Raw genomic sequence first — 12,016 nt, 5'->3', positions numbered from 1 at the left:
ATGCTTTGGTAACTGGCACCCTTGAAGAATGGGGGTTTACGGTTAACTGAATGTGCTGACTAACATGGGTTTTACCTGGTAGTGAGAAGACAGCAGTTTTGAGTGAGTAGCATGTGCGTGACTTGGGCAGGACCCTGGGTTCTGGGCATGCCAGTTAATCCCAGTTGGTTAATAAAGCTTTTGACTGTACTATCTGATGAGATGCAAGAAACAACAAAAAGGAAGATAAAGTTAAGCTCTTAGGAATAACCTTTGTGTAAAGGACACTGCAATTAGTATTGGGCTTCTGTCTTTTTGTCAAATCTGACTTTGGAGGAAACATGAATGGATAGACAAGCCCTTAAATGCACAACATAAATGGAGCTGCAGCTCGCCTCTCTTACCATTGTCATCTACCACTCGGGTCTGGTCTTTGCAGCAGTCAACTGGTAACCCAATGATTTCCACTTCAACAAATGGATCAATTATCTGTTCAAGACATTTTTAAAACAGAAACAATTCCAGTATGTCAAATATTCAATTGTAATAGTTTCAGCTTGAACTTTGGCCCTGTTTTGATCTTTCCAAGGTCAAGAGAGTCAACATAATCATCAGGATCCTGGGAACAAACTAGAAGGGCATCAACACATTCAGATGTACTCCTTAGGCAAGGGCCCATCATTCTCGTTAAGTGTTTGGTTTCACTGGTGTTTGGGTTCAGCGTTTCTGGCACACTGCTGTTTCAACTCTTTTTTTTGTTTGTTGATGACATTATGATTTGTGATGGCAACTGCTTCTACTGACATGGATTGTGTCCTACTGCCATTTTGTGGACAGGAGGAGAAGAGAGGGTCTTAGTTTCTCCTCTTTGTTGCAAACCCCCAATCCATGTGGCTTATGGGATGAGTCCCCTTTTCCCCTTTTCAAGGGTCACAGAAGATTTTTGGGAGAAGATAAAGAGAATATCTGGTTCTACCAATGGAAAAGCAGAAGGATACAATGTCATGTTTTCATGGTTTTATGTCAGCTTCACAGAATAGTCTTTTAGGCAGAAATAAGACATTTTTAACAAATATCGTCATCTACACATGCTTTGCATCTCTAGCATCTCTACCCCTGTCTGAGATGCTGACGCTGTGGAGATGATGCCATTCAGTATAATCTGTTTGTTTATTTAGCACATTTATATTCCACCTTTCCAAACACCTATTCAAAGCGGCCAGAAAGAATCGAAGACAGTTTTAAAAGGGGATCAGACAGACTCATGAGGAGAGGCCTGTCACAGAGAGGAGAGGCTAGCCATGGAGCCCAAAGGGAGCTTCCATGTGCAAAGAAAGTAAACCTCTGAAGACCAGTGCTGGGCCTCAGACTCTCTGCCCTGCTCATTTGGCTGTCCCGGAAAACCGGTTGGCCTCTGTGTGAAACAGCATGCTGGGCTAGACGGACCAGTGGTCTAATCACACAGGGTGACTGGACTAATCTTACACTACGTAATCCGCCTTGAGTCTCAGCGACAAAGGCAGACTATACATGACATAAATAAATAAAATAAAAAATGTTCATAAAGCAACAGAAAAATAAATGCAAATTTAAAACAGAGGCAATAGAACAATTGAACTTCATTCTCTGCAATGAAACAATCTCCGAGTTAAAGCCAGTAGCCAGTAAGAACCAGGTGGCTCTTTACTAAAATCAATTAGTATAAATAGGTATGGTTGAGTTGTTGCAAGAGATTACAGGATTTACTCCAGCACAATACAGACTGATGCAATGTGCAGTCAGGTCTTGATCCGTGCTGTCTTCTTTAGATTTCCCCCCGATTTCTTCTGTAGGCAATTTGCTTCACTTGTCTGACAGACCGTTCTGAATATCAGGACATTTTTTTAAAAAAATCTTTACTGAAGCCTACCTTATATAACTCTTTTCGTACATATTCCAGAGCAAAGGCTTAAATAAGTCCATAATTGCTTCACTTCAATGGAGCAGCAAATTTTATTAACAAATCTTTTCATCCCTCAGGTTTCTCCGAAAATGTCAAGAGAGTGAAAAGAAATGCTGTAATGAGGTACTAGGTCAAGTGTTCTGTGCCCCTCAAAAAAGGAATGTTTTAAAGACAACATACAATAATAGAAAGGAGAGGTTCTCTTGCTCAAAAGCTAACCATTTAGTTCTGAATGTTTAATATTATGATTAAGCTACTAAGTCAAAATTACTAAGGGGAGGTTTGCAAATTTCCTCTTCAGAAATATAACCCTAAATTATTAATATGTAGCACACAGACATGCTGCAACTTAGCAGTATTGCAAATTAATCAGAAAAGTAAAATAATAACTAAAATACCAATTATGAGCAGGAAAAAATCAGATCTGCATAGTTAATTTGAGGTTAGATGCATATTAATATGCAAGGTATCACCCATACTTATCAATATCATTTCCATGCATTGCCGACATCTTTTACCTCTCCTCTGTCTCCTAACATGGAATCAGGAGGTTTCGGTAGTTGCTGCCCACTGATAACTTTGAGTATAAGTTGCTTCTTAGGGAGAGCAGGAAGCGGATCTGCTGAGTTTGGGTTAAATGTACCTACAGGGTGAAAGATGTGAGAAGAACATCTTATGCACAGATATATCAAGCCTGTACTCATTCAACAATGATGGAGGCCAATATAAATTAGAATTTAACTACACAATAATCTCCATCCTTTGTACAGAGCATTGGAACATATTTAGCTATTTGGATGTCTAGCTACTTTTCTGGATGGAATCAAGTATTTCAAACCTTCAATTCATTAGTGGTGGATTTCAATTGCTAGATTTACATTAATTAACTAATGCAATTGTTCTAAACAAAAATCCTCTGTTGTTTAGTTTACTGACTTCTCTGAATGAAGCAATAACTATCCTAGAACTGCCATAACTACATTAATGAACATGCTGAATTGTGGCTTTATAAAATAATGAAAATATAGCAGTGTTATGGCATTAGCAACATTGTACCATACTACCTTTGCACATCGGTTGCGGTTTCAGGACATATCCACAATTGCCATTCATCCTGAATTTTGCTTGGTTCAACTGCATCAATCGCCCATTAGACTGGTAGTTTAATGCCACTGTGGAGTTAGTAGATTTTTTAAAAAAACGTTATTAATCTTCACTGGCATTTAACATAAAGTAGTAGGTTCTATGAGCATGGTGGTTGGTATCCTTTCCCACCTTTTATGATGACCATTGGTGCTAACAAAGTGTACATGGAATGCTAACACAGTGTCCCTGTCATGGCTGTTTTGGCCCAGTCATGAAGAAAATTGTACGTAATTGATCCTACACATATGTCATGAGATGAAGGCTAAATGTTCAAAAGGGCAACACAAAGAACAGTGCTTCCAGATCTCCCAAAGAATGACACCCACTTTCTATTAATAACCTCCACCCGGGAATGCATCATCGTGCACACTAGATAGAATTTCAACCAGGCAAACCTATAATGGTAAAAGAATCTTGTTTGGGGGGGGGGGCAATTTCCCCAATTTTTCCCAGCCAGGGAACACATGGAGGCTTAAAACTGCCAGAACTCTCCAGGCAACTATGGGTCATGTGCTAGCCAACAGTCTGGATTAGGAGGAAAGAACATGGAGAATAAACAGTAAATAAAGCACCTGCTCTTCCCTCACACCAACAACTCCCCTTGGGGCTTCAGACCAGAAAAGGTAGAGAGCACATTCTGCTCCATGATCTCCCAAGGCCATGCTTACCAATTTCTGATTATTTTGCTTGCTGTTTCCAAGCGGCCAGCAGGCCAATTACTGTTGCTAGAGTACAGCATCATTGAAGCCGTGGTGGCTGCAACCAGAGAATGCTTTTGCAAGCTGGAGGTGCAATCATAATCCTCATTTTTTTATAGTTATGTGAAGAGCCAGCACCAAGAAGCCAAAGTAACATCACAAACCATTCCTTTCAGAAGGCCCTAGGGATGTCAGGCCAAACAGGGGCACTCACCCAGTTGGCAACCAACATTCCAATATGGTAAAGGGTTGAAGTTGCTTGAGTCGATTCGATATGCAGATGGATAAATTCTGGTGAGCTGTTTCTGGTTATAAAGCATAAACTGCTCTACTTTCTGATGTACCACCTGGTGAGCTCTTGTTTCGCTGAAGGACAACACATTCCCCACAGATCCTGCATGTTTAAAAGAAAATAATTGCTAGAAAAGAGTTATATCAAATATTTCATTTTTAGATTTCATTCTCATAAGTGGTTTAAAGAAGGCCTTTGTTACAAAGCCAGAATTAACTGTAAGATCCTTGTAACCATATGGCATAACAAAACTTAATATAAAACTTTAAATCAAAATAAATATCTTGCTTTCAGGATCAAGGGTGGGTGGGTCCTAAAAGCTCTCCAAAATGCCCAGGAATAATTTTTTGCCCAGGAATAATTCCAAGGTGAAATGTACTTTCAGGCATTCAAAAGTGATCCTGACAAATTGCACCTTCCATTTTTAAGGCATTTTACAGGTCCCCCCCCCAAATACTAGCCAATTACGGAACGTTATCACAATGAGGCATAGCTCACCTCATTTGTCTATGTTATCAGTGAGAGGCCAATTGAAGCCAACTGTTTATACAAAATGGATAGCAGAGGGCTTGTTGTTTTCCTCTGGCATGCTCCTGTAGCATAGGTCCACAAAAGAGGAAGATCAGCCCAGCTGGCAAAACAGTGAGCTGATACATTCCCAACCCAATGCTCTTTTGTCATCTACTTAAGCTATGAAAATAGCAGCATTCTCGGGGTACAAAAATGTTTACAAAAAGCCTTCCTTCCTTTCAGATCAGCTACACAAAGTAATGAATTTTAAAGTTCGTTTGCTATCATATACATAAATTTTCATAAAGGCATTTCCCAACTTTATCTATAGCTGCATATCAAACAGAAGGCATGTATAATATAATACTTCCTCTTAGAATCATAATACAAAATAATATTCTGCTAACTGGCAGTTCATAAAAAATGATGTGCTAAAAAAGTTAGTCATGGATTCCTTGGATTTGAATATGTAAGAATGTAACTGATTCAGGAACGTGGCCAAACTTTTCTGATCTCAAACTGTGAGACAGCTAGTCTCAATCCCTGTGAATATACAAGAAAGGCTGTGTTTCAGAGGACTTATTTTAAACCAGGGTAAACAAATCCTGCAAGGAGAAAGATGGATCCTTTGTATTGGATTCCTCTAGCATTTCTGCTAATGGAAAGATTTCAGTTTAATTCAAAGAAAGACTCCAGTTTAATTCAAAGAAAGAAGCACATAATCTTCTTAGTTTATTAAGGGGGAAGTAGACCATTAAATGCCACACCATATGTAGTGGATATCTCAGTCAGAACCTGAGCATTGAAGATATAATTTCAAGCCCATCCTAGAGACCATAAGGACATGAAGTTTGGGCCACAAGACAGCATATTGTCACACTAATTTCTCACTGAAATTAACGGAATTTAAATGTCCTTAGCTTTAACCGGATAAGACTTGAGGGGAGTGGGAAATGAAAAGCAAGGATGGAACATTTTGTCTTCAATCCCAAATTTTACTGTTGCTGTGCTTGTGCTAAATTGCAAGATATGTGAGGCCCTGATTATAGATCAGGAGGTTCATTCGATGCAATTCAAATTCTTAACTCTTTTAGTTTGGAATAATTTTTGGAAGAGCAGCAGGTGTGTTTTCCAGTCACCTTCTGACTAGTTCTGTAATGGTATTCTTCTAGGACAGGCAGTTCTGATGCCTCATGTTCTGACTCCAAACGCTATTACCTATCCAACCTTAGCTAAAACAACCTTCAGACTCACACCGCTAACCCTTTTCACAATATTGAGACAGTATAGAGCTTCTCTTGATATTTATACTGTTTCCCCCCAATCACCCTTATGCAGACAGCCTCACCCAGACGGATACTCTAATTAACCACAGCCCTCAAGCAGAAACTTGTCACTTCCTCAGGCTTAAAGCTGCTCAGTGGAAACATGTTATTTGCCAACACTGAAGGCTGCTCATTGGTATTACTTGTCAAAACTCTAATTCTTAGAAAAGGTGGGGAAGGTAATAAAAAAGGTGCTTGTGATGCAGCAATACCACTTCACTACACTACATTGGTTTAGGGGGATTGCTGTTGAACAGCAGCAAGAAGCCAGGACTTGGTGAGTCATACAAGTCATGTAATAAAGTCACCCACTGGTTCCTTCTGGGCCTAGCCCCTGTGAGTCTTCCCTCAAAGGCCTAAACAGCCCTGGAAAGGGGCCTGCCCCCTCCACCTGCCGTTTCCTGACAGAAACCAAGCCTGGAACACTGGTTAAACTGTTATTGTTGCCTAGCAGCAGCCACTGAGAGCATCTAGTTTAAGCCACAGGTGTTCCTTTTAAACTCCCAATGTACTTTTTTTTTAGATTTCAAAATTTTCTGCAAACCTGGGGCATTTTCATGTATGTAGGAAAGATCTATCTTGTCCATTCATGGATTTATCTTGTCCGTTCATGGCTCTAATCTCTGTATTTAAGTATCCTCGGATCAGGGCCACTTTGCTATTAATATATAATATATTTAACATATTTATATCCTTTGTTTCTTCCCAAGGCAGCTCACATCAATTAAACAAGAGCAATAGAAATCAAAACAAAACTCAAAGTACTAAAATATTTAAAACAGCAGCAAGGACAGAAACCAGAGCTCAATACTCCCTTCTTCCAGCCAAAAGCCTTTTGAAACTAACAGATCTTGCCAGGAGGGAGGAACGTCAACAAATTTCTGGACAGAGGCTATTACACAACACGGTGAAAGACCTGTACCAACCCACTATTACCTGAAACCTTTGAAATGGGACGTAACTCTAAAAAGGGCTCTCGGGCACTTGAAGCAAACTATGAGGGAAAAAACCTTTCCTCTTGTGAGTCCGCTTGTTTTACCTTAAGTGCTCTCTAAGCTGTACGGGTCAAATACCATGAAGTCATTTAAAGTATCAGCATCTAACTGGTAAGTATCAGTATCTCTCTAACCGGTATATGCATGTTTCTTGCAGTCTGGGCTGAGAGTTTACAGAGGAGGTTACAGATATTATAAATCTGTATATTCTGGGTTTTCAATCTACACAGGAGCCAAGTGTGTCAGACAGTGGGAAGTGCCTCAAAATGGCACTGGACCATCATTTTGAGTTTGAAAACAGGATAGCTTGATTGCAGTTCACAGACAACTCACGCCAGAGCATTCTTGCTGTGATGCCACCATCATCTCTACAGAATGATCTCATCACTATAAGAGATTTTCAGAATCCTGCCTTTGGGAACAAACCATTGGGAACTTCTCTACACAAGACAAACCAGAAGGAATGAATGACGTTATTGAACAGCAACACGATGCTCTTGCACAACTAACATTTAAAACATTGGTTTTGTAGGAGAAATTCCCAGTGGTTATTCATATAGGAATAAAAAGATATAACCTCCATCAGGGAAAAGACTGTCACCTATTGTCTTACCATCATCGATTAGGTCTTGAGCTGCCACAGAATTTGTGTACACCACTAAATCAGAAAGATCGCGGCACAGCTTCATTGTTTTTCTCCGCCGACCCAACCTGCTGAAAAAATTAATTAAGAAGGGATGATTTTTTCTAAAAATAGGTAAAATGGCAAGCTTCTTTCTTTTATCATACTATGCTTTCTGTCACAAAGCCCAGAAGAATACAACAAAAAGTGTAGGTTATTACTTGTCTAGAGGGCACTGTATAAATATTTTTTAAAAATAAATAGGCTAGCTAGGAAGAGTCTATTACTAAGACTCTACATTCATTTTAATCTTGTATATCTTTCATACACATAATTTATTTATTTTTATCCACTTACAAACAGTAGCATCTAGACATGTTATACTATTGTGAAGGTAAAATACACAAGAAACTTCTGAAAAAGATTTCATGCAATACATTTTTGCTTTATTTATTTATTATATTTACTACCATAATGAGTTTAGACAGGATTTGAGGTATTCCAGCATTGCTGTTCTGAATTCCAGCATTGCTGTTGTTTATTCTGAAAGTAATTGTTACTTACAGTACAGAAAAAGAAATCTCATTAACAGATTCCTGGAGTATGCTGGCCCAGACCAAATGCATTTAGCATTTGGTATCCCAAAAGATTTAAGGTCAAAACAGGTGAGACCTTAACAATGCAATCCACAGCAGAGTTACTCCAGTTTAACTCATTTGAAATCAACTGGCTTAGACTGGAGTAACTCTTCTTAGGATTGCACAATAAGAAACCTGTTACTAGACCTGCCCAGATTTTTAAAAAAAATTAATTTCAGGCATTTGTAGCTCTGATTTAGCTCTGCAGGGAGAAGAAAGAGTGAATTTAATCCTCCACAGTTTTGCCTATCAAGACTACTTTCTTTTTCATTATATTGTGAAAGGGCCTGGGTCACTGATATAAATATGATGATACATATTTAGCAGTGAGATGATGGGGGGAGGGGTTTGATGATTACCAACCTGCACAGCTGTCCAGGTTCCTTTCCAGAATAATTTTGTTGAATATCCTCATCGTCAGATGTGCTATGAGATTTGGGCCTTGGTTTAACTGCTTTCTGCTTGAGAAGCCAAAAACATACCTATCAATATTGTGAACATCTCTCCATATGAACGAAGCTCTTATTGTCTTTCATGACCTATTAAGTGGAAGTGCTAGGGATTGAACCTGAATTTTCTGCATACCAAGTAGTGCATACTGAAAGCGTTCAAATGATCTCTGCTGAAATCAAAAAGACCTGTGCTCAGCTTTACTTGAAAGGCCATAATCCAACCAAATCAACATTTTGGAGATCCTGTTGATTTCAGGGAGAGAGAATATTCAGTGATGACACAGAAACAACATTAGTTTGGATCATGACCAGAGTTTTAAAAAAAAAACCTGGGTAATTTCAAAAGCAACTGTGAATATCAATTAGTTGCAAAAGAGCAACTAGATAGCAAAAATATGGTTTCTATAAAGCATTCATGTTAATATTACAAATCTGCTGGAACATACTGGAACACACAGGCAAATCTTGGGAAAGCCACACATGGATCTAATTTTCTCTCTAGCGCATTAGGAGTTCTTTGCTGTTAAATGAAATTTGTTTAATATTGAATTCCTTAGAGAGGGTTATGTCATGACCAACAGGGAACTCCTGATGTGAACCTAATTTTCTAAACTGTCACTGTGTCCCCACAACCCCTTGCAGAAGTCCACAATTCTTAATTAGAATTCCTGCCAATCTGGATATGCCAACCACTGTATCTCAAGGTCACCAAAAACCAACAACAACCAGAAAGATTCCAGTCCAGAAGCACCTTAATGACCAACAAGATTTCCAGGATGTAAGCTTTCAAGAGTCAAGCTCCCTTCATCAGATAACAGACAAAGGGAGACTGACTCTTGAAAGTTTATTATCTTGGATTATCCAAGAATTTGGCAGAAAGAGTGCAACATCAACCTATCAGAGGATAACTGTAAAAAGATTTGGCACTCTCATAACTTTACATCCGATATTATCGATATCAAAAAGCAACCAGTCAAAATTCTTGTGCACTGGTATCTGACACCTGTTAAATTAACATCATATAAGCAAAACAAGCTCTCTTAAATGTTGGAAGCTATGTGGTTAAGTAGGAACTTTTATGCACTGCTGGTGGTATTGTGATCAAATAAGAAACTTCTGGGAGAATGTAATCAAAACAATAGAAGCCATCACAGGGTATGTGATACCTAAAACACCAGCAGGTATATTGTTGAATCTTTGGTCAGATCCTTCCATACCAAGAAGTAGAATCAATCTGATCTCAACTCTACTCTCAATTAGACATTGGCACGAATGGGGGGAAAAAAACCCGAACAAGCTGTTCGTTGTTCGTTGCCATCCACGAACAATGAACAGTAACGAACATGACTCTGTTCACAAACATGTTCGTTGTTTGTGGCCCTTTAAAGATCCCTTTAAACTATCAGCTGAAAGGTGGCAGAGGGGATTCCCCCTGCTGCCTGCCAGCTGATAGTTTAAAGGTCCCTTTCCTGCCACGTGCAAGGGGCAGAGCCCTTTAAACACCCCACAAACTGACCTTCCCAATGTCCAATACCCACCAAATTTGCAGGGGACATAGTTCTCACTGTCCTCCAAAGACCCTCCCAAGTTTCAGAGAGATTGCACCCCGGGAAAGGCATGATGCATGGGTCTCCCCCTTTGTTGTCATTTTTTCTTCACATTGGCAAAAACGGGACTCTGCTGGAAGCTACTTTGAGGGGTTACAAACTGACCTTCCCAATGTCCAATACCCACCAAATTTGCAGGGGACATAGTCCTCACTGTCCTCTGAAGACCCCCCAAATTTCAGAGAGATTGCACCTCAGGAAAGGCATGATCCATGGGTGCTCATTTTCTCCTCAGAGTGGCAAAAACGGGACTCTCTGCTGGAAGTACTTTGAAGGGTTAAAGCCAGAAGGAAAGCCAGAAGGAGTTCAGACAGAGTTCAATCCCTGCCTCCATTGCCCGGGGAATTAATTGAAAGGCGCCAGACTGTCTGGTTTGACGAACAGCTGACAAAGGCAACGAACAAGGCTTGCAACGACCACTTGTTCGTTTAGAATGGGGCCTCATGAACGGCTTGTTCGCAAACAGATGAACAAGCTGTTCGTGGTTTTTTCCCGTTCGTAATGCTGTTCGTGTCCATGTCTACTCTCAATAGCCAAATCAGTTATTGCTTCCAAATGGAAACAAAAAAGTTTGCCCACAGTCACAAATTGGAAAGGTAAACTATGGGACTATTTCACAATGGAAGAGCTGGCAGATCAAATAGCCCAAATGGAACAACAAAAACGTAACTCCCATTTCTTATAGCAATAGCCTCTAGTTTTGAAATATCTAAGTAATAATGAATACACAAACCAAACATCCCCCAAAATGGAATACTATCAAAGGCTGGCATATTTTTGATTTTTTTTCTTAGAACACTGTATAGCTCTACATCTGTAATTAGTTTGTAAGTATTGTACACTACTTTGTCAGCTGCTTTGTTAATGTTAAGGAGACAAAAATTACATAGTCAAACTTTTTAAAAAAGCTTATATCCTGGAAATCTTGTTGGTCTTTAAGATGCTAATAGACTCAAATCTTACCGCCCTACTGCAGAACAATATGGCTACCCACCAATAACAACCAACAGTTCTCTGAACTTAAAAAAGTGATCAAAATACTGTGCTAAGTTAACTAAATTCAGAGCCAAGAACAACTGAGTTTTGTAACTTATACAGAGCCCAGCAAATGGCCTTGATCACCCAATGCTGGATCACTGCTAAAGTTAAATGGGAATTGGATGGGAGACTCCTGGGAGCTCCATATAAAGCAACTCCAAGCTTGCAAAAGAGCAGGATACAATAAGATAACAATAAAAGATGCAAATTAGTCAAGGTTTCCACGCTTTCATGGTCTATTTTGCTTTCTTTAATCACAGAGAGGAGCAAAACTGAATAAATTAATAAATAAATTTAGCACCCTAAAGTAATCCCTGCTCTGCCTCCTTCTAAAATTGCTCCAAGGATGGCTGCCCATGCACTTTCATGGCTATCTTTGCGGCAATCTTCTTGGAAAGATCAGAACCCTGGGTGCTTTGCTCAGTATTCTTTTGCTGCCACTTGTACAAAATGCTCTTTGCTTCTCTACTCTTAATCTTGGGTACTGTAAAAGTTTGAATTGCACGGGATAGCTTGGAATGTGCAAGGAAGCTTGCTGGAACATCAAAGTTGCCCCTGGAAAGGCCAACAAATGAAACATTTGAACCACATAATGATCAGAAAGGCCACTGGCAAAAATACCTTAGGTGGTTGTTTTTTAAAGAAATGTTTTTAGCCTAGAAGGGCTCTTGCTATCTTAGGTAATCCATTAACATATGCAGCAATGCTTTAAAAAAAAGATTCTCAAATGAAGAACTGTGAACACACAGAGAGAGACACGTTTCCCTCGAAC

The 12,016-nt window shown here is 39.4% G+C and overlaps 1 protein-coding gene across 1 annotated transcript in view; it reads right to left on the bottom strand.

Annotated features, from left to right (window-relative positions):
- PLCH1 (phospholipase C eta 1) overlaps positions 1-12,016 on the bottom strand; it is a 182,196-nt gene that overhangs the window by 17,214 nt on the left and 152,966 nt on the right. The window contains exons 14-19 of the mRNA XM_054982420.1: positions 8,511-8,605; positions 7,501-7,598; positions 3,980-4,159; positions 2,986-3,093; positions 2,440-2,564; positions 384-468 (exon numbers count right to left, since the gene is read on the bottom strand). Of these exons, the coding sequence (XP_054838395.1) occupies positions 384-468; positions 2,440-2,564; positions 2,986-3,093; positions 3,980-4,159; positions 7,501-7,598; positions 8,511-8,605 (691 nt within the window). The remainder of the gene's footprint in view (positions 1-383; positions 469-2,439; positions 2,565-2,985; positions 3,094-3,979; positions 4,160-7,500; positions 7,599-8,510; positions 8,606-12,016) is intronic.

The sequence above is a fragment of the Eublepharis macularius genome, chromosome 6, assembly GCF_028583425.1.
Source record: "Eublepharis macularius isolate TG4126 chromosome 6, MPM_Emac_v1.0, whole genome shotgun sequence".
Taxonomy (NCBI): domain Eukaryota; kingdom Metazoa; phylum Chordata; class Lepidosauria; order Squamata; family Eublepharidae; genus Eublepharis; species Eublepharis macularius.
The sequence above is the reverse complement of the archived record's forward strand: the minus strand, read 5'-3'. Positions and strand labels throughout refer to the sequence as shown.